The 26453-nt window shown below is 28.8% G+C and overlaps 8 protein-coding genes across 11 annotated transcripts; 4 read left to right on the top strand and 4 right to left on the bottom strand.

Moving 5' to 3' along the window:
* The first annotated feature begins 6 nt into the window (after positions 1 to 6).
* Positions 7 to 605, top strand: LOC106787762 (WD repeat-containing protein 3-like). The gene is made up of 3 exons (XM_014750402.1): positions 7 to 55; positions 128 to 350; positions 424 to 605. The coding sequence occupies exons 2-3, from the start codon at positions 186 to 188 to the stop codon at positions 586 to 588; spliced, it is 330 nt and encodes a 109-aa protein (XP_014605888.1). The 5' UTR covers positions 7 to 55; positions 128 to 185; the 3' UTR covers positions 589 to 605.
* Positions 606 to 699: 94 nt separating this feature from the next.
* Positions 700 to 1945, top strand: LOC106787759 (uncharacterized protein C1orf131 homolog). 2 transcript variants are annotated; one of them, XM_014750398.1, is made up of 2 exons: positions 700 to 1161; positions 1254 to 1945. In XM_014750398.1, the coding sequence occupies exon 2, from the start codon at positions 1275 to 1277 to the stop codon at positions 1800 to 1802; it is 528 nt and encodes a 175-aa protein (XP_014605884.1). In that variant the 5' UTR covers positions 700 to 1161; positions 1254 to 1274; the 3' UTR covers positions 1803 to 1945. The 2 variants fall into 2 exon arrangements, with proteins under 2 accessions (XP_014605884.1, XP_014605883.1); XM_014750397.1 differs by having other exon boundaries at positions 701 to 1130.
* Positions 1816 to 9199, bottom strand: LOC106787758 (b(0,+)-type amino acid transporter 1-like). The gene is made up of 5 exons (XM_014750396.1): positions 9111 to 9199; positions 3038 to 4167; positions 2734 to 2947; positions 2342 to 2647; positions 1816 to 2171 (listed from the first exon to the last, which is right to left on the bottom strand). Exons 1-5 carry the CDS (start codon positions 9133 to 9135, stop codon positions 2107 to 2109), a joined length of 1740 nt encoding a protein of 579 aa, XP_014605882.1. The 5' UTR covers positions 9136 to 9199; the 3' UTR covers positions 1816 to 2106.
* Positions 9200 to 9206: 7 nt separating this feature from the next.
* Positions 9207 to 12631, bottom strand: LOC106787761 (cytochrome b5-like). 3 transcript variants are annotated; one of them, XR_001381839.1, is made up of 5 exons: positions 12292 to 12631; positions 11791 to 11919; positions 11603 to 11673; positions 11108 to 11240; positions 9207 to 10494 (listed from the first exon to the last, which is right to left on the bottom strand). XR_001381839.1 is itself a non-coding variant. In XM_014750399.1 (5 exons), exons 1-4 carry the CDS (start codon positions 12427 to 12429, stop codon positions 11121 to 11123), a joined length of 423 nt encoding a protein of 140 aa, XP_014605885.1. In that variant the 5' UTR covers positions 12430 to 12631; the 3' UTR covers positions 9207 to 10494; positions 11108 to 11120. The 3 variants fall into 3 exon arrangements, 2 of the variants coding, with proteins under 2 accessions (XP_014605885.1, XP_014605886.1); XM_014750399.1 differs by having other exon boundaries at positions 11108 to 11205; XM_014750400.1 differs by lacking the exon at positions 9207 to 10494 and having other exon boundaries at positions 10544 to 11240.
* A 389-nt stretch (positions 12632 to 13020) lies between these two features.
* On the top strand, positions 13021 to 15162 carry LOC106787773 (lymphokine-activated killer T-cell-originated protein kinase). Its single transcript, XM_014750426.1, has 5 exons — positions 13021 to 13211; positions 13288 to 13524; positions 14079 to 14369; positions 14509 to 14727; positions 14805 to 15162. The coding sequence occupies exons 1-5, from the start codon at positions 13091 to 13093 to the stop codon at positions 14957 to 14959; spliced, it is 1023 nt and encodes a 340-aa protein (XP_014605912.1). The 5' UTR covers positions 13021 to 13090; the 3' UTR covers positions 14960 to 15162.
* On the bottom strand, positions 15062 to 22330 carry LOC106787774 (syntaxin-1A-like). Its single transcript, XM_014750427.1, has 9 exons — positions 21800 to 22330; positions 21425 to 21520; positions 21258 to 21351; positions 21120 to 21194; positions 16083 to 16280; positions 15676 to 15746; positions 15419 to 15556; positions 15213 to 15323; positions 15062 to 15142 (listed from the first exon to the last, which is right to left on the bottom strand). The coding sequence occupies exons 1-9, from the start codon at positions 21830 to 21832 to the stop codon at positions 15068 to 15070; spliced, it is 891 nt and encodes a 296-aa protein (XP_014605913.1). The 5' UTR covers positions 21833 to 22330; the 3' UTR covers positions 15062 to 15067.
* Positions 16698 to 21090, top strand: LOC106787772 (condensin-2 complex subunit D3-like). Its single transcript, XM_014750425.1, has 3 exons — positions 16698 to 20490; positions 20574 to 20744; positions 20859 to 21090. The coding sequence occupies exons 1-3, from the start codon at positions 16961 to 16963 to the stop codon at positions 20986 to 20988; spliced, it is 3831 nt and encodes a 1276-aa protein (XP_014605911.1). The 5' UTR covers positions 16698 to 16960; the 3' UTR covers positions 20989 to 21090.
* Positions 22331 to 22743: 413 nt separating the features above from the next.
* On the bottom strand, positions 22744 to 26036 carry LOC106787779 (ankyrin repeat domain-containing protein 29). The gene is made up of 8 exons (XM_014750432.1): positions 25716 to 26036; positions 25487 to 25597; positions 25314 to 25412; positions 25132 to 25230; positions 24972 to 25070; positions 24705 to 24902; positions 24524 to 24619; positions 22744 to 24128 (listed from the first exon to the last, which is right to left on the bottom strand). Exons 1-8 carry the CDS (start codon positions 25725 to 25727, stop codon positions 23931 to 23933), a joined length of 912 nt encoding a protein of 303 aa, XP_014605918.1. The 5' UTR covers positions 25728 to 26036; the 3' UTR covers positions 22744 to 23930.
* Positions 26037 to 26453: the final 417 nt, after the last annotated feature.

Raw genomic sequence — 26453 nt, 5'->3', positions numbered from 1 at the left:
AATGTAAAACAAGTGAAGACTTATTCTTAAAAATTATACAAGAAATTAAAGCAAGGTAAAATTGTGATTGCTTAATAGAATTAATTTTAATATATAGCGACCTATTAAATCAAAATATTTTTTTTAGTAATTTAGAAGAAGCTTTATTGCTACTTCCATTTGCTACTGCCTGTGAAATTTTACAAATGATTCCAAGATTATCGAAAATCAATTTTCACACAGAATTATTAACTAAATTGACTGTTTTTTTAATACAAGCTCATCATGGACCCATCACATCCAACCAAAATCTTTTATTGACATTAGAAACTATAAAATCAATTATCTTTGAAAAGATATCTACGTTAAGGGTAATAATATATTTTTTGTACATAATTATGAAAATATTAAATGGTAATCAAAACAAAGATAATATATTTTCAGGATACAGTTGGATTTAATTTACATTGCATGTTGCAAGTAAAACGTAAAGTAGAAGAAAAAGAAGGTGTACAATTCTTTAAAGATGCAACTGCAAAGAAGGAACATAGAAATAGAATTAGAAAAAATAAGGAGAAATCCTTAAAAAGAGCAATTATGTCTTTATAATATAATTATAAACAATAACACACCACTGTATGCAGTCGGAAGACACTAAAATAGTGCCGTCTGCAAATCGATCGTCAATTGCCGATGACATTATGTTGGTGTCGTCGTGTTCAAAGCTAATCGAACGTACCGGCGTCATACGAAAGAATCTTGATTACACGTGCCAGATCTCATAGTGTTAAAATAAAAAAAAAGCGTATATACGCACTTTAAAATATCAGATCTAGTAATAATTAATGTTGTTTATTTTTTAAGTTTCGTTTAAATTATCATGAAACAAAAAATGATATAATTATTTAATTATTACTAGCATGACTTAATATTTATCTTAACGTAATCGCATTTTTAATGTTTGGTGGCGTTGATGTTTCGAATATTTAGTACAAAGTTCGATCGCTAGGTGTTAATTAACAACACCATCACGTGGCGCGACATGCTTTAATCGATTTTTTAACATCAACGTGGTGATTGTATTGTGTATGAAGTATTTGTTTTCGAATAGGAATTAAAATAAAATAATGTTTCTTTTAAGTTAGAAAAAGGTATCAATTATCTTTTACGATAAAATAAGAGGTGTATACTCGTTTATAATTATATAACCTAAAATTTAAGTGTGCTATTAATAAACACGGTATACGTTCCTAACCTATATTTTTCGTTTCAAGAAATCTTATAAATAAATCATAATGGAAGATTTTATACAAACCAGAGCTTCGAGACAATTAAAAAATCCAGTTGAAGAGTTTGTCTCGGTTACTTATATAGCTCCCAAAAAGAAAGCATCAAAATCGTCGAACGATATTAATGAACAAGATAAAGTAAACATAAAAACTGACAATGATGACAAGTTATCTAATAAAAAAGCTAATTCACAGTTAGATCGTAAGAAGCAACAAGAATTAGAAATGAAGAGAGCTAGGTACGATGTCATCAAGTTTGGTATATCCGGTTTTAAAAGTTCAAAGGCTAAAAAAGCTAAAGTTGAACTGGCTATAAAATTGGGTGCAAAAYCTCCCAAAAATCCAAGTTTGAATTATAAAGTTTTGAAGGATAAAAGGAAGAAAGAAGCTAAACATAAGAACAAAGAACCGATATCAGGACTTAATAAAAGTTTGATAAAACATAAAAGTAGGAACAAGTTCAAGAAAAATTCGGGTATTTTAGGAATGTATGGAAAAGTGCACAAAGATGCACTTGTTAAAAATAAGAAATAGATTTATAACCATAAACATTTAAAATATCTTTTGTTAACTCATCGTTGTCATTACAACATCAATCAACTATGCCTAACAACGTCCTCTATATATTGTATATTATGTAAGAAGAATAACGAGTAATAAAATAATATTTTCATGTATGTTTTCTTGGATAAACCCAAGTAAACTTTGATCATCGATAAAACGGTGTTTTTGTTTTCTGTAGTTACATTAAAAATATATTCTCACATGTACATTTTAAATATGCCATAGTGGAATGATAAGATCTTTAAAAAACAATTTTCGATGTTTTATATTGGAATCAATCGAAAGCAGCTGCGGTCGGTGCCACCTCTAGTAACATTTGAAGAAAAGCATTTATTCCTTCTGAAATAATAAATAATAATAATAATAATAATAAATAAGACATTTCTTTTTTTAATTTAACAATAAAAATCTTATTATTTATTTGTCAATATGTGTGTATATGCAAAAATATTTCATCTTATATAGGATAGATAAATAAAAATACAGTTATAAAAAAATTATTAACTTACCCATAAATTTCGGCACATATCCATATTTCACGAAGGGAAGATAAACAAACATGCCTGCGAAAATAAATCCGGTTGCATATAAGTACTCGATTTGAGGCTTGTCGATAATGGGAGCCACTATCAGGTACGCAGAGATTACAAGTACAAGTGCGGGTATAATCAAAGGACATTTGTAAGGTCTTGGATGATTTGGTCTAGTTCTTCTCATCACCAGCAAAGCTAACATCGATCCACCATAGAAAATCCAAGCGGTAAAGGAAAAGAAATCAATTAAGGAATCTATATTTCCAGAAACGACCATTGCACCTGCACAAATCGGATTAGCATATGCGAAATTGTATTTGGTTCTTAGTATTCGTAATACTGATTTTTATGATGTATCGTTATTATACCTGCAACGATAGAATGAAATATAAGGCCTGGCGCAGGCGTAAAACGGCGCACATGTACATAACTCAAGCAATCGAGCAAGTGTCCTTCTCTAGATGCAGCAAAACAAAGTCTACCTGCCGCGAAAAGAGTTCCGTTTGCAGAACCAAAAGTGCTTATAGCAACCGATAAAGGCATAAGCCATGCCATTACGCCGAGTATCCGATTACCAAATGTCTGCAAAAGGAAAAAACGAATAAAATTTGTAAATAATTAGTAAAAATGATAAAAAAAAGTATTAGAGCGACAAATAATCGTGCATCTTACCACAGCAACAGCCTCGCTTTCAATCATTTCAGTAGGCGACATGACCGCCAAATAAGAAACATTAATCAGCGCGTAACAAAGCGTAACGAGAGGTATCCCGATCATAATAGACCTCGGTAGATTCTTCGATGGGTCCTTGATTTCCTCCGTAACGTAATTCAAATTATTCCAGCCGTCATAGGCCCATAGACCCGTATAAAAAGCGGTAGCGAGTCTACCGAAGTTGATGTTACTACCGTCCATGGTATCTAAGGCTCCTTTCAGGTGTTGCGTGTTTCCCTGTATCAACTTGTACGCACCGCCGACGATAACTACAAGTATAGCAATAAGTTTCGCTGCGGTGAAAGCATTTTGTACTCCGGTTGCCAGATTAACGCTGTAACAATTCACCAGAAGTATGAGAACGATCGCAAGGAGGGCGACCAGCTTGACCACCTCATCGGGAGGATCGCAGTCCGCTACGAAAGCTTCAACGACGTATTGGGCGAAGGAGAGGCAGATTATCGCCATTTGCGATGGTTTCAATACCAGGGTGGATACCCAGGAGAAAAGGAAAGCCGGTGGTGCACCAAAGGCGTCCATGAAATAAGCGTATTCGGCGCCGCTGCTGGTGTTCATCGTGCCAAGCTCTGCGTAAGCGAGTGCACCGCACAAGCTCAAAAGCCCACAGGCCGTCCATACGAAAAAGCTAACTCCGACGCTGCCGGTTCGAACTAGAAGGCCCGATGGCGAAACGAATATCCCTGATCCGATCATGGTGCCAACGATTAAAGCCACCCCACTGACGAGTCCCACCCGTCTCTTGAGGTGAACAGCGTGGTTCGCCTCTGGGTCCGTCCCCTCCAACCCTCCGCTCCCTCCACCCCCGTCTTCGTCATCCCCCACACCTCCAGATTCGCCTTGTTGCTCTTCTTGGTGCCTCCGCAATTGTTGTTGTTGTTGTTGATGTTGCGGTAACGACGATGATTTAATCCCTTCCCACCCACTACCGTTACCACCGTTGCTGTTGTTACTCCGAGCAGCCCTTGATACGACCGTCGTTTCACCTGGACTTCCCAACCATTGAAGTTGTTGCTGTTGTTGCTGTGCCTGACTGCCGTTGTTCGTCTGCGGGTCATGTCCAACGGTAGCTAGAATATACAATTTTCTTTTTTACCTTTCCACTTTTCATCACTGTATCAGTTATTATCTTTATCTTTATTTTTAATTATTTTTAATTCTAAACTATTCCGACCTATATAACATACGTTTAAGTACAATATGATCGCATTTTATTTATTTTTCAAATTTTTTTAATTCGAAATTAAAATCGTGAAAATATTTAATAAGAATTTTCTAATTGGTTTATACGATACTACTATAAATGCATATACATATATACTACACGTATATGTACACGTATACAACGAAAATAGATTGCATAACAAAATTACACTCAAATCACGAGCTTTACCAATGATTCCTTTATACGAAAAATAACGTATTAAACGAAACGCGAAAACATTACRTTCCAGCTAGACGATTTCCTAAGTTTAGAGTCACCAAGGATGAACTACGTGATSAAACTTCATGCATAATTTCTATTACGACGTATAATGCTACTTTGTCTTTAAATAAGATTAGGTATTTTGCATAGTGTATCAAACCGCCAACCGAAAGACAATGTAATTATTCTTTATTGAATGAATCCTTTGAGCCAAAGATGTACCAGAAGATTACTTCGAAAAAAACGTTGGAATGTTAATTGGCGAACACAATAAATTTTTCTTAACAGGTGTCACGAAWGAGATATATACATATATATACACGTGTTGTTTAATTATATAAAACAATCTCATAAAACATCTGTTTGAACGTTATTACCAACAATAACTCTGATAATTATAGCTGAATCAGGATCACTGAATAAATAATAATAATAATAATAATAAAAATAATAATGTTTTTATATATAATAAATTACTCGAAACTCGGAGGTACTCGTCAAATAACGTGGCCGTTTTGTGTCGCATCCCTTCACCGACTGGTCGAGGTAACGTTTCTTCAAAATTGAGAGGGAACATTAAATGGTGCGTATATTTGTGTTTTTGCAGCACGTGACAAGATATATGTTATTATATTTATTGTCATCGAGTAGACGTCGCAACCATTATAGTTCGTATGGCCGACTGCCAAAATTCATAACTTGCGAGACTATCTCGTTTGCTTTTTCAACCAATGATTACGATATATATATATACTTTGAAGACATTTTTTCGAACCAATTTGTTGAGCGGAAAGAAATGTTTTTAAAACCAATATTGTTAAAAATATATATATATATATATATATCCGTCAATAATTAAATATAATTTATACAATTTATGTTACCTATATATAATTAGTATAGAAATATTTGAAATAAAACATGTTAAGGTGTACACTTATCGACTGTGACGTATTGATTTATTGATCTATCATTCGTCAAAGAGAATTCTTTATCGGAGGCCACATATAAAGAAAGTGTTGTTCAAAACGAATACATGATATTGAGATAATTGTCAAGATGCCCACGAAGCTCTAAGTAAACTGAAATTAAATCAACGACAATACTTGGCATTCTTTTTCACAAATTTCTTCTTTTATTTTACAATTTATATATATATATAAAATCATATAAATTTTGTAAAATATGAATAATCGATCATCGATTAGAATTTCTATAGATATGAAATTGCACAATATAAAAATAAAACGTCGTATCGTTATTCGAACATATGCATTATGTTATAGTCGACAGATTTTAAATGAATACGTTTCTACAGCTTTAAAAAGAGTGATGACGTAAATGATCACCTTTAAACCATCGTTTCTAAGTAATGTTAAGTCAATATTTATGAATTTGCTAACATAGCAAATATTTCGATGTGCTTACATATTCTCCAAGAGTTAAAATCCTTCGTCAAAGTGGACATACAAAAAGTCTTCAAAAAATATCATCATTCGATTAATTTCAATTCATTGATAATAAACAAATAGATATATTTTTAATATGTAATATTTATTTCTTTCGAGAATATATTATAATGCGATAATAATAGGTGACAAAAGGTCCTAGGAAAAAAGAAATTAAACGAACATTTTCTTAACTCGGAGTCTATCGTACGAAGGAAGATAAAAAAGGTATCATTTTATATACATATTTGATATACATGCATATTATATATCCGGTGTATCTAAACAAACTCGAGAAGAAAGTTGATCATCCATTAGACGTATTTTATACACACGGGAAAACCATCTATTCGCCAAGTATTTATTATAGATACGTTAAACGCATCATTCCGTTCGATAATTTACCCAACGTAAAACGAAGGTAGTAGAAAATATACATATATTCTTCTATATTTATGTTTTAACAAGAAATAGACTAGAAATAAAGTCAAGAGCTATACTTTTCCGCGTTTTTAAAGGTAGAAGGCTAAGCGTTTAGTCAATATTACAACAATGTCTCTATCGAAAATTACTTTCACTGTTCAAAAAAGAAAAGATAATTTTATCTGTACAAGGACACATGAGTTTAAAAAAAAAAATAAAAGCTAAATTAGTTATATACCTTACAAAACATTTTTTTCAATACAATAATTACGATATTTGTTAAACAATTTAACGATACGCGTAATAGGTTTATTAACGACACGTCGCTTTTTTTCGAATGAAATAAACGCGCTAAAATATAGTTATATATGGTAACATGATCGGTCACGCGATAAAAGTAGTTAATTGAATGATAGAACTTTAAATTTTAATAAGAAGAGACAACGAGTTAAATGATAATTGTTATAAACGAAGAGAAGAAGTTTATACATATACATATATGTGGATGAAAAGACGTATAGGCGTCTCTAAATTCCATTAAAACTCATTGTCACAAAATCATATCAATGAATCAATTGCAGTTAATTCTCGGTGTCTCGCGAGGATCTCTTCTACCTAATGCAACATCGACGGAAAGAAAATGTTCTATATTTAGTAGAGCAAGGTTGAAATAGGACATAAAAATGAAAAAAAAAAAAAGAATTACGAGATGATCTCTTATTCTTTAGAATTTATCGAAATGTTTTTACTCTGTCACGCTTCTAATACAACCTTGAAAATTAAAGAAACGCGAATTAAATTTGCACATTGACAAACGCGAGTGCATTCTCGAAAAAGGAAATACGAAAATGTTTTCCTTATATTTATATCTTCTTTTTTTTATTCTATGAAAAAATGAATTCATTATCGCGTCAATTTTCATCGTTAATGTTTATCTAATCTTTGTATACAATGTGAAACTGACATAAAATAAAATAATCGATAATTGAATAGAGAGAGAAAATTTAAAAGAAATAAAAAATATTAACGCTCCTAGATAATCGTTCGTGGCATTATAAAAGTGACACGCATAAAGCTGTCTTAAGACGTAAAACGTGAAACAAGTCTTCGTAGAAATACTTAAACAGGCTGGAATGTCTTTGTTGATGAGAATGACCAGCATATAGTTTCGCGTGTAAAGAATAATCAGCTTAAACGATAGGTCGAAGCCTCTTCGATCAGTTTATATACATACATTGAAGATTCGTCCAATCTATTTGTAGCACAATTCATGCGCTATATATCTTTAAAGTTTGAAGAAGCTTTTAAGGACTCGTCGAGATCATCATTCGCTTATTGTTAGTGAAAAACGATATCTAATCTTTGTTTATCGATTGCTTCTTATTTTTCTTATTTTTTTATTTTCTTTTTTTTTCTTTCTCTTTTTTTCCTATTGATGTAAGATATTTTTTATTGCCAATGTTAGATCGTATCAAATATCACACGCAATAATCATGGGTGAAAAATTTTGCTCTCTATTCCGAGAAATTCAAAAAGAAAAAAATGTAGAAAGGAAGGTAGAAGATAGGAAGACCGATGGAGGAGATATTTTCGAAACGTTGCCACCGCGTTCTGCGCGTTCCAGAAGTACGAGTTTCTGGTTTCATGCTATGACGCAATCGTCGTAAGTTTTAGTGCACAGTGCTTGCACATATTACATAATAAGCTTTTCCCGAGACTAATTTCGGGATAAATAGATCAACGAAATTTAAATATATTCGTGTGTTACTATAAAAAAAAAAAAAAAAGAAAAAAAAAAGAAAAGAAAGGAGAAAAAAACCAATTAATTTTTAACCGATAACACTTAATTGAATCGATCTGATGCGTCATGCAAGTGTCGATTGTTATTGCGACACTTAATTTATTATTATTTTTTTTTTTAATTACATTTAAATTTCGCGCCCTAAATATAAATAATCGAATTCTGTTTAATTCAAACTTTTCAAAAAAAAAAAAAAACGTTCCGATTATTTTACGATTTTTCATATATAATTCTATAAGACTTATTATTATATAGATCTTTGGGGAAGAAATTTAACGAGAGAAATTATACATTTGTTTTCAAATACACGCAATATCGAGGACAACAACAATAGATTCCCGGCGTGTTACCTATGACAATTATAATTAGCTCGCCAAGGCAAACTAATAGGAAGTGGATGGCTCCAACAATGAATCTTGGCACACACGTGGTTTTAAACGTCCGATGACCAAACACAAATTATATCTCCGTAACGACCCATAAATGTTTTTCTTAGAATGACGTATAAAAAAAAACGAAACGTTACATCATAAATATTACTTACACGAGGAAAGCAAGAAGAAAAACCCATCGATAAATCTTACGAATAATTAAAAGAAAGATAAGAAGAAAAAAAAAGGAAAGAAATTATTGTGGAAATAGGAATACTTATAATAGCGATTAAACAGAAAGGTAGTCTTTCGTAGGTGAAATTTAGCATAAAATTGATCAAATGAAATGCTAGTGACCTGGTAAAAGTTATATATAAAAAAAAAAAAAAAAAAAAAGCGCGCGAATCTTTTCCAGATTCATTCATGTCTCATTGACCAGTCAAGAAGAGCCATAAAGGGTTTTGTGGAATGGTAAGATAAACGAATATAAGTGTAAGAGTTGTTAGTTTAGAAGAAGTGGGCGGGCATAAGGGTCTATGCTTACCTCGTTTGAAGGGCGCGACATGCATGACTTCAGGAGGGACCGATTAAAAGGGCGGACCGTCAGACCGCCTCTCATGACACTACGCCGACTTTTCGGTGCAACCAGTTGGTCCTTTGCCACCCCCGCTTTGCTACCGATGTCAATGCCTTCTAAAATTTCACAGCTTATGTGTCGCTCCTTGCGAATAATATCCGTGACCCTTTTGCTCTATTCTCCTGTGCACGAAGTGCACGATTTTTCTCTCTTTCTCTTTTCTTTACAAGCTTTACGCTTTTATCTCCCTTAAGGGGGAGGTCTGGCTGTTTCACCCTTCTAAATTTGGTTTCTCGATAATAGAAATAAAATAAATTTGTTTTTGTTTATAATGTATATATATATATATATGTATGTATATATATTCCGTTTTCTCTGTGAAGTATTATATTTTACCTTCGTGTCGCAGTTCAAGTATTCTATTCAATATAGCAATACCTAATCAGTCGTAGGTTCGTTTATCTCGTCTAACGTACGATCCGCGTCTTGCGAGCTTTCGCGCTCAACTGGGCGTTCGCAATACAGAGAAGGATGAGAGAGCAATGTGGAGGAAAGATGAAGGGCGATCGGGGCACAAATGGAAGGACAGAGATGAAAAGAGAGTATTTGGTGCGACGAGAGAGACCGAATAACCGGCGTCGGCGCTTCGAGTCGCTCGATATTCATCCACTGTCATTGGACTCTTTCTAACGGGTAGCCATGAAACTCTACGAACTATTTTTTACGTCTTCAATCTCTCCTCATTTTAACCCTTGTTGTTTTTTTTTTTTTTCGATCGAAACTAATGTCGAAGAAAAGTAAATAAAAAAAAAAAAGAAAAAAAAACAATGCTACGTAAATTCTTCTATCGAAATACCAACACAAATTACAATCGATATTCTCTGTACGTTTAGTTTCTTTTTGTTTTATCACACGCGACCAACGCCGTAGCTTAATCCCTTCTATAGTAAAATAATAATTACATCGGCAATTTTTTTTATGCTCGATGATAATCTATCGAATTACGTGACTTTTAAAGCGTACAAACGATTTAGATAATTCTAATCGCTAATCTGACGCATATCGATGCTATGAGATATGCTCATTGATAAGGATACTAATTGAGATTGGTTTCTTTTTTTGTTGTTGTTTTAAATATATTTGAACTATATCGATGTGTATCGATATAGGATTATATTCTTCAGTATTTGGATTCGATCTAAGGATACATGACGTAAAACTCGTAAAGAAAAGATATCGTAATGAAATTTACGATATCGTTTAATAATAATGCTTAAATTTTCATTGATCATACATTATCTACTCTGTAGATAATTATTTTAATGATGTCGCTTTATTTTTTTTTGTCCATCTGCAAAAATGAAAAAACTTAAGTTATTACCTGAAACTATTTCATAAAAAATTTATAATAAGAATATCAACATTTATTTATTTCCAGGAATATTCATTTACATTTACATATCTTCGATCTCTTAATCGCAATGTACTGTACATTCATTTTTGACGAGAACATTAAATCTTTCACGTTTCTTACATCATATCATATCATATCATATCATTATTTATAAACTTATTTATAAGAAAACATTTTAAAAATGGTAATAAAAATATAGATCATTTTATTGGTGTATAGAAATGTGAATCGTATGATTTCTCAAATTCTTTTAGTATCAAAGGAGATGTTTTATTTTTTTCAGGAAGCTCACCACAGTCATGAAAATTAAATTAATTTTTTTGTTGCTTCATATATACTGTAATGACTTATACGCGTATATATATTATTATATATATACGTTGTTCGAAGATCTCTATATAAATGCTAGACCGTTCGATTTTATAGACTCATAGCTTCCAATAAAAAATAATTACAATATTGTGCAACATAGAATGATTGATTACGCGGAATCGTACACAACAATTAATTCTTAACGTGTCAAGATATAAATATAAAATAAGATAATAACCTTATGGAATGTTTCAATGTGCACTGATGAAATAACGGTAGACAACAGTTGCTAGTAGTCCAAGTAAAACAGGAATCAGCCAGGATTTCCAAGAGCCACTGCAATAGCCAATCATCACATGACCATGCAGCAACTATTATTTACATATATATATAATTTAAAATATAATTGTCTTAATTTCATTCATTTGGACAACACAAATGGATGGAATCAATGGAATTGAGCTTCTCACCACCACTTACATAATTAAAGCCAGGAACAGACTGCTTTGCTCTATTACTTTTGCATGTAGTAAAAATAAGTAATAACAAGAAACATTTTATGAATAATAGCAAAATTTCATTAGCATGAAAAAAGCAACCCTTACATACATGAAGCAGAGAGAGAATCTTCTTTTAACAAAAAATTAATAATAATTAAATTGACACAAAAGAAACATAAATTTAAACAAGGATGTATAATACATTTTTATGATAAAATCTTGTATCTACATACCTAGAACTATCTCCATTTGAAGTTCCATTTGTCGAATCCTGATTTTTCTTATTATTTTTGGTTCTTTCTTCCTAGATTGAAATTACAGAAATAGGAAAATTTATTATGATGTTTTATTATTTCTATATGAAATATTTATATATATACAACGAAGATATTAATTTCAATTTTATTTAAATTTTACTTACTTCTACTAATTCTCCTATTTTATATGGTTCCATCATTTCTCTTGCATCACTGGAATGACCAATATCTTCAAAAGGTTCTGTTCCATCTCGTCCAGCATGTTCCAAAACAACTTCTTCACCGCCAGGATGCTTCATTGAAAAAAAAAAATAGATATATTATATATATTAGAATTTATATTAGATTTATAGTACAAATAAATATCTGATTAAAAAATAAAATTGTTTAATTCAATATATATACCGATAAACTTTAACAAAAATTGTGAAAGAAAAACACGAATAGATAAAATATCATTATTCAAACAACTTGTTATAATGTTACTATAAAAATTTGTTCATCATCAAGATGCTTCAAGTTATCAAGAAGAAAAAAATCATTTAACTTAACATATTAACTTGATATATGAATAATGTCAATAAACTTTTTCAATAATACAAGAAGTAATATAATACTATTATTAAAAAAAAAAACTTGTTATAATTATTATAATATTAGGATACCTGTTTTACAAAGTTGGTCACATCGTACACTTTATCATGAATAATTATCCATGCACTTTTTGCTGTATTATATTTTGCAACTTCTGCCCGCGTATAATATTTAACTGTAGAAGAATCAGTAACATTTTCGGACGCCATTCTAATATTCTATATTTTATAATATATCTTTAGGCAATATTAAAATTATAAATTAATGCTTGTGTGTATCATTAACGACTGTAATGTCTAATCTCTTAAAATGATCTTATCCTAAAACAGATAACCATTCAAGACTAAAGTCTACCGAGGACCTCTATTATCAATAGATTACTATTGTACATTAATGAATATATATATATACATATATATATAGAGTTATATATTTTCATAGATACGATAAATTTCCAAGAATATTTCTGTGATCATATAAGCGATTTAAAGGCTGATTTTTACAAATCATACGATTACGTAATACATTCAATTTCGTTTTCATTATCATGACAAAATTATTTACATTGCAATTGATGAATAAAAAAATTGAATTATTATTGATTATTTAAATTTGGAATTATTAAAATAATGAAAACTAAATCATTAAAGAGCTATATATATATTAATTAGTTAATATACGTATGTATATATGTTAATATAAATTTCTATATAGTGATAAAAAATATAGTAAAAAATCATCTAAGTTGGCAATGCTGCCATAGTGTAAATTCTATACAAATTCAAAAACCGCGTAACGGTAACAAAAGTTTTTTTAGTCTTTCTTTTACTGACTTAAGAATTTATTCTGATATAAAATATTTTGTAAGAAATGGCACAATTCCGGACACCTGTTAAGACAAAACGTAGAACTATAATTGATAGCAATTTATATTCAAATCCGATTGAAATTCCAGCCTCTCCACTTTTACAACGAATAGGGCATGGAACTGGTATATATATGCACATTTAAATAAATATTTATAATTATTTATAAGTATTCATAATCTTGTTAATTTAATATGTTAGGTGTACATATTCTTAAATTTGAAAGATCTCCATCAGTTGGTTTTATGAGATCACCATGGGCAATCAAAAAAAGAAATAGTAAAGTTCCTGCGGGTGAAGACTATGATAGCCGTTTAGAGTTTGAAGCTAAGTTATTGAAGAAATTAAATCATCCAAATATTGTGGGTTTTAGAGCATTTACATTATCTTCCAAGGGTGAACCATGTCTTGCTATGGAACAATTGGACATTTCTCTGGGTATTTATAAATCATTTATATTCTAATAATACTTCATAAAATATAAAGTAGAGAAAATTGATAAACAAATACACCTTGTTGTATCATTTATTACTAATTCAGCATGAAAATTGTTCTCGTTTAGTGATGTTAAGCTTAATTATTAAGATTATTAATTTTAACTGTAAAAAGTTAAAGATCAATCAAATGTTTTGATAATAAATTTTTAAAACATTTCACAAGTGGACTTAATCGCTTTGATTTATTAACGATTTATATATTTATTATAATTAGCGCTTTTTTTTGTGATGCAAAGCACTGGAACGAAGTTCTGACACCTTTTTTTACGGTATTCTTAATATTCCAAAAGCGAATAAGAAATATTTAAAAAATAATAAGTATATATATAAATAACAAAAGAAATAATATTATTTTATATTTCGGTTGTGTATATTTTTATTTGTTTGCTTAATTTTTGATGAACTCCGTGGCATAGAAACAGCTGCTTGAAAAGAAATGAGCTTTAGCACTTATTCTTTTTTACAAAGAAATTCTTTTTGTTAATCGTCTTATAGGAGACTTAATTGAAAGTAAAGTTGACAGAGGAGAAGACATTTTTCCTGCTAAAGATATTTTACATGTGGGTTATGAAATGGCAAAGGGCTTAGATTATCTACATAATACTATGCATATTTTACATGGAGATATGAAGAGTTTTAACGTCTTAGTTTCGAATGATTTAAAAAAAGTAAAACTTTGTGACTTTGGAGTTTCTATTCCACTAACAGAAACTTTAGAAATGAAAGATTCGCGAGGAAAATTTAATTACGTTGGAACTGAATGTTGGAGTGCACCAGAAGTATTAGGTATATCAACCATTATATTAATACTTATGCTTTTATATATATATATAACAATTGTTTTCTTTCATATATGGCAATAATTATGGCTATTTTATAGAATTGATATTCGGTTCTTTTCTTTTTCTTTTTTTTTTTTTTTTAGAGACTGGTCCTATAACAGACAAATGTGATATATGGGCATATGGTCTTATCTTATGGGAAATGATGGCGTTATCTCCACCTCACGTTTATAATGATTCAAATGAATTGCAAAATATCAGTGAGGATGAAGAGTGTATGTCTTTAAAAGTTCAAAATGATATTGATGATCAAAGTTTCGATGATAGTGCCTCATTTTTTTTCAACTTGGAAAAAAACTTTGGTAAATAATTCTTAGATGCTTCAATGCAATTTTTAATGAATATTTACAGTAAAAAATATTTTTCAAAATGTTTTTAGGCACCCGTCCGCCTTTACCTGCCATTAATCTAGGTGTAGAATATGAAAATGTATTAGACATATTCCATACGTGCACTTGCGAAGATTACAAATTGAGACCAAGTGCAAAAGGTTTATTAAATTATTTTTCAGTATCTAAGCTTATTAAAGTGTAAAATGATGTCTTCATTTTACTTTTTGTACAGAGAATATAACTTCATTCATATAAGAATATTTTTGATTTACAAATAGAATAACATATAAGTTAAATTTAAAAAAAGAGATTAATTGAGAAATAAGATAATTAGTAGAATAAAAAATATTATTATCCCAACAATAATGATAATCTTTATTTTTCTCTGAAAAATAAAAAATTTTAGTAATAAATTCTTGTATTAACGTGTTTAAGAAAATGTCTATTATGTTTACTTTTTTAAGTCTATCACTCCTTTTTTCTGCTTTTTTAAGACTTTTTTTACCACTTTCAACATCATCTGTAGTATTTTTTGCAAAATATTCTACACTGTTTATCTGCTCACCCTATAAAAATTAAACAAAAAAGAATATGTGTTTCTATATATTTAAATATGTATAGTATTAGCGCGATTACTTATATTCAATATTATTATACTTACTTGTTTTTCAATAAGGAAAGCTGTTTCAGTAAACATATCTTTAATATCATGAATAGATTTTTCTAATTTCAAAACTTCATTATGTCGTACTTCTATAGCAGACAATTGCTCTTTGGTGATTTTGCTGTCTTCTAGGATCTACTTATGAACAATTTGTACAAAAATTATAAACTTTTGTAAATTTTATATTCTTCAAGTTATTTATAGGATTTAAAACATACAAAAATAGTTTGTAAAATTACGTTATGAGTACTCACATTATCTACAAATATGTTATTTTCATGTACGCTATCTGGTTCATCTATCTCATATGCTGTATGTTTCTTTACTGAATAGAAATATAATTAATTAATTATTTTTAATGAAAATATATGTGTATTATATATAAGCCGCTCATTTGCCAAATCAATTAACTTCATGAAATAAAAAGTAAAGAAAATTAATAAAGTTTTATACATTATCACACTTTTTATTGTTCAATAGCTATATACATTTTTTTTTTATTTAATGATATTAAACTCATTATTTAACAAATTCATTTCAAATATGAAAATTTAAGTATCAATTGATTTTTTGAACTAAAATTTAAAAAATTGTGTAAAGTGAAAGTTAATTTTTTTGACTTGCGAATAGCTTTTACATTATTGTATCATGTATAACTTACTTAACATTCTCTGTTGTTGCAAAAGCTGTAAACATTTGTCATGATATCTTAATAATGATGCATTATAATCCTCCATAATATCTGAAAACATCTTTAACATAGTTGCATATTGTAATCGTTTGATTCGTATATGAGCAGGATTTTCCTTTATATTATCTGTATTAAAAGAATCTGTAGCAGCTATATTTTCCTTCATACCTAAAAAAATACTAAGTAAATAGGTGTATATATCCGGCATAATTTATTTGTATGTATATATACATATACATAAAAAAAAAGTGGGTATATATTCGATTTCTATAGTAAAAAATAAAGCCTTTTTTGTTATCACTTAAAGATGGTTTATTCTATTTAAACAGATGTTTGCCGCGCATAATAAAACAAAATGGTATAGACAAGCGTAAAATAAATAATTTATTTTTATATAAAAATATATACAAAATAAATGCAATAAATGTTCATGATTTGTAGCCTTTATTTATTCAAATGTAAAAATCCTAAAAGTCTAAAATTAGAAAATTTAAAACAAATACATCAAAATAAATTAATTCTATACATGTACATATATATACATATATATATATATTTTATAACGATTATGATTGGCTTCTTGGTTTCCCTCCTTTAGGTGAATGATATCATTTATTCCAGCGGCAACTGTATTTTAAACGAAATGTTATATCACATGTATTTAATAAATATCAGTTTTTGTGATATCAATTGGGACAGGATCATATATTCATTATCTATAGGTGTTCAAAGAATGATAACTTGAAGACTAAGTTTGCTTTATCGAAAAATGATAGATTAAGGTTATCTTCTCATATTATACTTGGTTTATAAATAGTCATATAAAACAATTTTGGTTTATTAATTCTATGATGGAGCTTCTACAAATTTTTAACAATTTTAAATTGCATGATTTGAACGATAAGTGGGTAAATACTGTGTGGAATTCACAATTCTTAACCTGCGAAGAACCACCTCAGGATGATTATTTTCTTTTTATTAAAAGCGAGGATATGGACCTATTATTACAAAACACATGTGAAATTGTCAAAGATTGGCTTGCTGAAATTGATACTTCCAAAGAATACAATAATGAAGAAGAAGAGATTTCTTGGGGTGCATTAGTAAGTTTGAATATAAATGTGCATGCTTTGTTATCGGTTTTATACTATATAATCAAATCTGGACAACATGACAAAGCTAGCAAAACAAGTAAGCAAACTTGTTTAAATGCTACAAGTTTATATTTCATGTTATTAGCCATACCTGGAAGTCATGCTTTTAATATATTTCATCCAAATCTATATGAAAAAGCAATTGAATCTTTGAAGTTATGCAAGTACCTAATTCCAATGAATAGAAAAGAAAATAAAACTGTTAATTTAGAATGTATGGATATTAGCGAAGATGAATCAAGAGATCATGTTTATGTTTATTCACTCTCTGAAAAGATTTTACTGATGGAAGGTCTGGAAAGTATTTTGTCAGATTTCATTGCAATGATCAAGTTATTTTCATTTCGAGCTTATTCAGATTCATTAGATATTACTATCTTCATATTACTTGAAGTTATTGATGTTAATCAGTTTGAATGTCAAAAGACAGGAAATAGCTTGTTTTGTAATGCTTATACAGCTCTTTATGAATTATGTGATAATAAACACGGACCTATCAATTCAACTATTATGATAATAGTAAAATATATACATCCTCATTTTCTCTTTAATAATCACAATGATCATCAAATAAAATTAATGTCAAATATGCATGAATTAACAATAGATTTATTAAGAAAATTATTAGATACTTATGAAAAAGAAGCTAAGATTGCTTTAATGACATTGATACAATATATTATGGTTAAATGTCCAGAACGACAAGAAGCTCGTCAAAAGCAAGTCACAGTATTGTTAAAACTTCTTACGATATGCAAAGGAGACATCATTGTGTATATTATTAATGATATAATATCCCTTTCACATCATACGAAAGTATCCTGTAGGGTTTTTGCTCAAGAGATCATTGGAAAACTTTTACTAGAATCTAATTTAAGTAACTACAATTTAATAGAATCTTTTCAACAAAAGAAAATAATAAAAGCATTGATTGCTACAACATTGAGTAGATGTATTGATTCTTCTAATATAGTAAGAAGTAAAGCTATGGCAATAATTGCAGAGTTTACGGACACACAAAATAATATCACTGATATGATTGTAGAAGACACATCTAAAGTATCATGCTCAGATGAAACACTTCCTTTACTTGATGAATTAAAAAAAATGTTAATAAAAGATGTTAATCCAATAGGATTGAATGTAGTATTCATTATGTTAATAGATCGAGTGGAAGACGAAAGAGCATTAATAAGAAAAAGTGCACTACAAATTTTAAAAAATTTGACTATTAAGTTTCCCATACTGATATGTCAAGTTGCTCCTATAATTGGTCGTCGTTGCAGAGACCCTGTAATGACTGTACGTTGTTTTGCTATACATACATTATCTGTTATTTTAAAATATTTTCCTAGTGATTCACAAATTCTTAACGAGTGGATAGAAACAGTATTACCACAAATATTTGATACTGAAATTAAAGTACAAGAAAAAGCACTAGAATCTTTCCAAGACTTACTAATAAGTAAGGTAACAAATCATTCCAATTATATTGATAATGCAATAAGCAGTTTACCATGGAGAATCGTGGGTAAATTAATTGACATGAAAATGATAAAACATTTATCAAGAGCTTGTGAAATATGGATTAAAAATAATCTCATAAATAACTCTTTAATCACAGATATACAATCACATATTGGATCAACAAATGATACATCTGCATGGGTTCTTTTAACAGCAATATCTAAAAGCATGAAATTACCAAATTTGGATAAATATATTGGCAATTGTAAGGATTTTATAGAAAAAAATAATTATAATACAAATTTAATTTTACAAATATTGAAAAATTCTTGGTCGTCTTTAAGTAAAGACGACATGAAGGATTTGTATGAATATCTTTATAAATGCCTTCGTGAATTTAAAATTCATTTTAGTTTAATCAGTATTTGTCTTGATATCATTGGTGGAATAATAAAAAAATTGCATCCTGACGATAATAACCAATTAATGCAATCGAATATGATGGAATTAATGGAAATATCAGAATTACAAATAGAGAAAATATTTAAAAATAATAATAGAACAATTATAGATACATCACATTTCATAAAAGCTATGTCTACATTAGGACATACTGCATTTTCATGTACTAATAAACTTTCATCATCTACTTTACGTATTTTGGAAGGCATATTACTTGAATCAGAAACATTACCAGATTCAATAAAGGAAGTAAAAGAATTACATGCTTTTGCTGTGGTTGTACTTGGACAACATGCAATCAGGGATCATAAGATAGCGCAAGAGGTAATACCAATTTTAGGTAGACTCTTACGTACAAATATAAATCACAACTCAAGCACAGAAATAGCAATAAAGGTGAATGCTGCAAAAGCTTTAGCAGATCTTTGTATTAGGTTCACTACATTAGTTGAACCTTATTTGTCAGATATGTGTATTTGTATGAAAGATAAAAATTCTATATTAAGAGAAGCTATTGTTGTAATATTTATAAAATTATTGTTAGAAGATTTTATAAAAGTAAAAGGACCATTCTTTTTCCATATATTAACCATGCTATTTGACCCAGATAAAATGATACGAGAGTTAACTATTTTTTTAATTGAAGAAAGACTTTTAAGAAAGAATAAAGTATTAATTTCACAAAAGTTTTTGGAAAGCATATTTCATTATAATAATTATCAATTTAAGCACAAATTATATAATCGTAAAATGCGAAAGGAAGAAAAAGAAATTTTAACATTTCCTGGAAATAAAAATCATAGTAACAGAGCAATTATTTATAATTTTATGATAGAGCATTTAGATCCTCCTGAAAAAATAAAATTACTTGTAAAACTAACTACACAAATACTAGGTAGAGTTTTTAATGGTGCAATTAATGTTACAAGTGAAGAAGGAGCATGTGTCTTAAAAGACACATTATATATACTTAATAATGAGCGTTTACAACTATTTCTATCATCTAATAAACATGCTATAAATTCTCAAGATCCAGAAGATTTCATAAATCCATCAGATGTATTAACTACTAATGCAATAACTATAATTATAGAAGGAATGAAAAGGCATGGTTTAGATATATTACTGCCAACATTATTAAAAGTTAAAGAAAAATTAGAAATTTTAAAATCACCCTTAAAACATGATCTAATGAGATTTGTTTTTAGAATGTATACAATTTATAGCAAAGAACAACTTACAAATTTGTTAAATGAATATCCACAATTGGAAGAAGAAATGGATCAATACAAAAAGTATATTCTTAATTTTTTCTTTTATATATAAAGATATTCTATGAAAATAATGTGCTGATTACTAACGTAATATTACGTTTCAGAAATGTTGATAAAGATGTAAACATGGAGACTAATAATGTTGAAATATATGAAAATTTGGCATCGCATAAGAATGGTACTCAGAATCTTAAAACCAATATACAACTTTCGATTTGTAATCGTATACCTAAAGTTATTTTACATCGTATTTCACCAGCGGCCCTTAAAAGAAGGTATTCCAAAATATTATCTTTCGATATAATCAATAATTCATAATCTGAGATAAATTTTTCAGATAATCGATCTTATTTAATATTTACTAAGTTAAGTAATTCGTGTATTTTTAGCCAAGAATCTAATCCAAGTACAAGTACACCCAAATTATCTGACAGAAGTTCCAATCATAAACGTAGTTGTATATCACCAATTAAATGTACTAAAAAAATCTCATTCTCAGGAGATAGTATTAAATCATAAAGTTATAAAAAATAATACAGAGCGAATTGAAAATGATAATAATTCTGAATAACTAAAAAAATAAATTTTATGTTTAATAAGAGATGTGGTAATAACAAAAAATAACGCATATATAAAAGAATTACACCTACCTCGTAATTTTTGTTGGATGTGAAAAGCTGTTTGTGAGATGATTTGTGTACGAGTTTCAAGTTCTTTTTGCAAGTCTAGAAATAATGAGATAAAAATGGGTCTTCAACTGATAATAATATTATCAAGTAGAAACATACCTTTGCTTGTGTGCGATAAAACATTATTATGCAAATCCTTAACAATGGATATATTTTCCATAAGCAATTGTATTAAATCACGTACTTCTTCAACCTACATTAATATTATTTTATATATTTATTATTCAAGTATCATATAATTACATATATTAATTTATTATACATACTTCCATTAGCACTTCTTTTAATTTTTTATTTTGTGCTATTTGAATATGAACATCTTGCAAAAATCCCCTGCCGAACGTAGTACTGCTATTACGAGACTTGAAATAAAAATAAATATATTTATATAATGTTCTTATAAATTGGACAAAAATATGATTGATATGACTAACAATACGAAGTATTTAAGTAGCACAAGAATAAGATGAATAAGCACAAGAATATAAGTAATATTTACTGATAAGCTTAAAATAAACTGTATTTGTATAGGGCAGAAAAATATTATATATTTACATATATAAGCAATATTAATATATAATTCTTAAATTATGTAATTTTGAGAAAAAAAAACATATATATATATATATATATATACTAACGGCACATAAATCCGGCAAGCGATCGCGAACCATGATGAGTATTGTTTCAAGATCAACGTGTAACTGACGATACTGGTGAACTGAATACACTTGATATATATCTCATTATCCATCTTATCAGGGCGTTGCAGGTAATAGATAAAAGTCGATCTTCCATTTATTTCGTGAAATCGCGTGAGTAATTTAAATTGATAGATTTAAACTTATGAATAATTTTTCCATGAACATCCTTGGCATAGTTTTAATCTAAAATAGATCGTCTGTGTAAATGAAGATACTTTGCATCTGGAATGTAATAGGAAACAGCCACTTAGCAGCTGAGCTACAAGGCCGAAATTTAAATCAATTGCGAACACGTGTTTGCCTTCTTCATCTTAAGTGAAAAGTATTGTAATCCCATTTAATATACTCAGTGATATCTGTATCATAATAGTCTTTATCACATTCATGATGCATAAAATAACTTTTTTATTTGGAAAACATATATATCTTAAATTTTTATTTAAAAGAAAAATATTCTATAGTTTTTTCTTAAACTAGATACAGGTATATATATATATATATATATATATATATGCAAAAGTATGTTGAAATTATATTAATATAAATATTTAAGATACATAAAACAGAGAAAGAGAATATTTGTTAGATTTAGTTATGCGTAATATATACAGAAGTATATGTAAAGAGAGAGTACAATTTATCTTTACTTAAAGTAACATAATTTAAACAATACTGTGATATTAATGAAATAAAACTACTAAATAAAACTTGGAATATGCAATCTAACGAAATATTATATTAAAATCTTTAGTATACCTTAATATGTATTTTTATAGGTAAAAATATAATTGACAAAGATTATATATTTATTTTTTAATTGTATATATTCTTTATAGAATAATTATAATAAATATATTATTCTTATTATTATTATTATTATATTATTATTATGAGATTTCTACATTATAAAACAAGAAGCTCTTTACATTTTAATGTAGAATCAGTTAATACATATTAATACACGATAGTAAAAAAATACTGTGCTGCTATAGTGATATTCATTGCATTTTATTATTGCATTTTATTATATCTATCATTTAATAACAACAATGTGTGTATAATCTTTAAACTATCTCAAAAATAGGGAAGACAATCAAGGTGGTGCAGGTAACATGATATGATAAGTCAGAACTTTATCAAGCATTATTGTTAAATATTAATGTGGAGATATATTAATTATTTTAATATTATTTAGATGTTTTTAAGTATTGATTGAATTTTTGAGTATATTACTTAAAAAGAAATATAAATTATATAATAATTAATTTTACTCTGCTTTTTTTAAATTGATGAAATTATGTTTAAAAACGAAATTAGAAAGTTATTATGACATTTATGCTTGGTCTTGTCTTTTCATTGACACTGCAATATATGGTACATTTTTATATAAGTATTATTACGATACAATAGTATTTACTTTCCCACCGGTGGAAAGCCATACATTTTACCAATTTCTAAATTTCATTTCTACGTGATATGTTTCAAGGCAAATCAGTCAGTCTTAAAGATCTTAAATCTCATGAGAATCATTACCACGCGTATACCATTATCGGTGTCTTACACTTCTCAGACTGCTAATAAGCACTGAAACTTTGTAAGTTTAGTTACTTTAACAATTACTGTATATAAATAACAAAGTGTATACATAAAAAATAAATATATAACTTTCAACAATAAATGTATGTATATCAGCTTTTAAAAATCAAATATATCTTCTGCATGTGCAGTAATTAGTTTTAACTTATTAATCGTTAACAATAACATGAAATTATATTACTATGCTATATTATATATTATACTACTAATATTAACAGGAATAAAAATGGAATTTCTGAACAATCACTGAATGTTTACTATATATACTGATTATCTTGTTAGTATCACGCACAAATTTACGTTTTTAAACGATATTAAAATTGCACTTGATCAATATTAAAATACATAAGGAGTATTTTACCTTATGCTAATGTGCGTACACTTGCACATATGTTTTATTTGTATAATATCTTTGAAGACTTGAAAGTTACCTTTAAAAATCATGATATTTTTTTTAAAGTTTAAGAAGATTCTAACATGCTGCGGTTCGTGTCCTTAATTTATCTTTAAGATAATTGGCAACTTGAGTTTGTGAGTGTCTAACAGCTAGTTGAAGCGGTGTCACACCTTCTTGGTTTACAAGCAAAGGATCGGCTCCTGCTCCTACCAATTGTCTTACAACTGTCATGTGTCCTGCTAAAGCTGCAGCATGTAATGCACTTTCACCATTCTAGAATAATGCATAGATATATATTTTCTCAAGTTCTATGGTGTATATTATAAAATTATCATTGTTTTGTGATCATATTAAACTAAGAATATTAATATTTATACATTTTTGGTTTCAATTCATAGTTTTATGAAGCATAGACTTTTATATCTTCAAAGACAGAAATTTGTCTACTTATTTTATTAAGGAATTGCTTGGGATGACGTGAGTTTAATATTTACAATAGAAGAAAACTGAAGAAGAAAAAGCTTTAGTAGGTATACGCAAAACATTTATTGCATTATTAATTGTTGATTTAATACCATGATCAAAAGTAGTAACTTTTATAAATACCAGCCAAAGCAAGATAAGCAAATTTATAACTTTTGTGTTTTATATAAAATTATTTAACTTACGGGAAGAATACCAAGTGAAGGACGGTATTTGAGTAACTCTCCAATAACAGCCGTATGGCCTTTATGCGCTGCTTTAAATAGAGGAGTTGCACCATCCTATATAAAATATAATAATTTATTAAAGAATTTATATATAATATTTACAAAATAAATTAATGTTTGATGTTGCAAAAAGGCTTACATGTCTGGTAGCATTAACATTTGCTCCGGCTTTTAAGAGTTGTCTGACAATGTGATCATGACCCATCTGCGCTGCAATCCATAAAGGTGTAGCACCATCTGTTCTTATAGTATCTATTCTTGTATTATGTTCCAATAAAACTTCTAAAATGCGCACATGACCATTTTGTGCAGCAATGAATAATGCACTAGCTCCGTCCTTTTATTAATAATAGTAATTTTATTTAAATATAAAATCATTTTTTTTTAGTAATAAGTTTTTGCTTACTTTCATATGTGCATTCGGATTGGCACCTTTATCCAGAAGACCTTCGACAACATCTAAATGACCATATTGGCAAGCAACGAATAATGGTGTACCTCCATCCTACAATTTATAGAAATGCAATAAATATCATTGATATTTACAAATTTTTTCATTCACTTACCATACTAGAAGAATCAACGAGTGCTTCATGTTCTAAAAGCAAATTAGCAATGTCCATAAAACCACCTTGGGCAGCAAAGAAAAGAGCTGTGGTCCCTGTCTAAAAAGAGAAATACCCTACAACTAAGTTAAATTAATTTAATGTAAGGATACACTTATATAAATTAACAGATTATACAATACCAGTCTTTTAGCATTAGGATCTGCTCCTTGTTGTAATAGTTCAGTGACAGCTTCTATATGTCCTCCAGCAGCAGCAAGTATTAAAGGAGTAGTTCCATCCTTTTAAGTTTAAAGTTTTTACTTATTTTGTTATATTAATTAAAATTATATACATTAATGAATGTTATGCAAACCTTATCTTTACAATCAACATGAACTCTACCAGAATCAAGCAATATACGTAGACGTTTTGCATCTCCATGTGCAGCTGCAAGATGCAATTCTACATCCCAAGGTGATTCTTTCTAGAAGAGAGAAATGAAAAAAAACCTATTACACAACTTTTATCAAATGTTAAAATCTACATTATTTAAGTTACTGAATAGAACTATCATTTTTAAATTTATGGACTAAGAAACGTACTTTCATGGACATGTTGAGTCACGCATTTATTGCACGTTCACATGACATTTTCGAACGGTGATATGTCAAATCCTTGAATTACTTCGTTACTATTGCATTGTGCTGCAGCAAGTATACTTTCGTCTGTGTCCACGTGTCAACTTCGCCCATATCATCTTTGTAAGTAACATATGATGTATTATGTGTCACTTCGATGACTTTTTTGCACGTTAAAATTCATTATTTTGACGAACATTAATTAAACTAGCTTTTAATGCACTGCAATGCAACAATCAAAACCTCCATTTAATCACAATGACATAGTAGCTAAATAGACTGTACTACCTATACAGTGTTGTCAGCTTGATGTAATCATTTTCAATATGGCGCTTTATTTAAACTCAATTTTAAATCTGTAAAACAATAAGTAAAACTTTAAAATTAGTTAATTGGGCAAGTTATTAAACGCTATAACCGTAATCAATATATATTTTGTTAGGAGAAGTATTAAGAAATATATATACAGAGTATATACAAATGAATAAACGAAAAATAATCGATATTTTCAATAATTAATAAAAATCGACTGAAAAAAAATGAAATAAATAAAAAAGTAAATGAAAATACTTCATATATCGCTGAATATGTTATTTGTTTATTCTTGTAGAGAACGTTTCTTCAATTGTCCGCGGAATAATAATTCGTGCAACAGTGTATGCGATTCTTCATTTTTATATACGTGCGTTGCATACACGCGAT

This window comes from Polistes canadensis, unplaced genomic scaffold, assembly GCF_001313835.1.
Source record: "Polistes canadensis isolate GaletaPanama2010 unplaced genomic scaffold, ASM131383v1 scaffold_114, whole genome shotgun sequence".
In the NCBI taxonomy this organism is placed as follows: Eukaryota; Metazoa; Arthropoda; class Insecta; order Hymenoptera; family Vespidae; genus Polistes; species Polistes canadensis.
The sequence above is the reverse complement of the archived record's forward strand: the minus strand, read 5'-3'. Positions and strand labels throughout refer to the sequence as shown.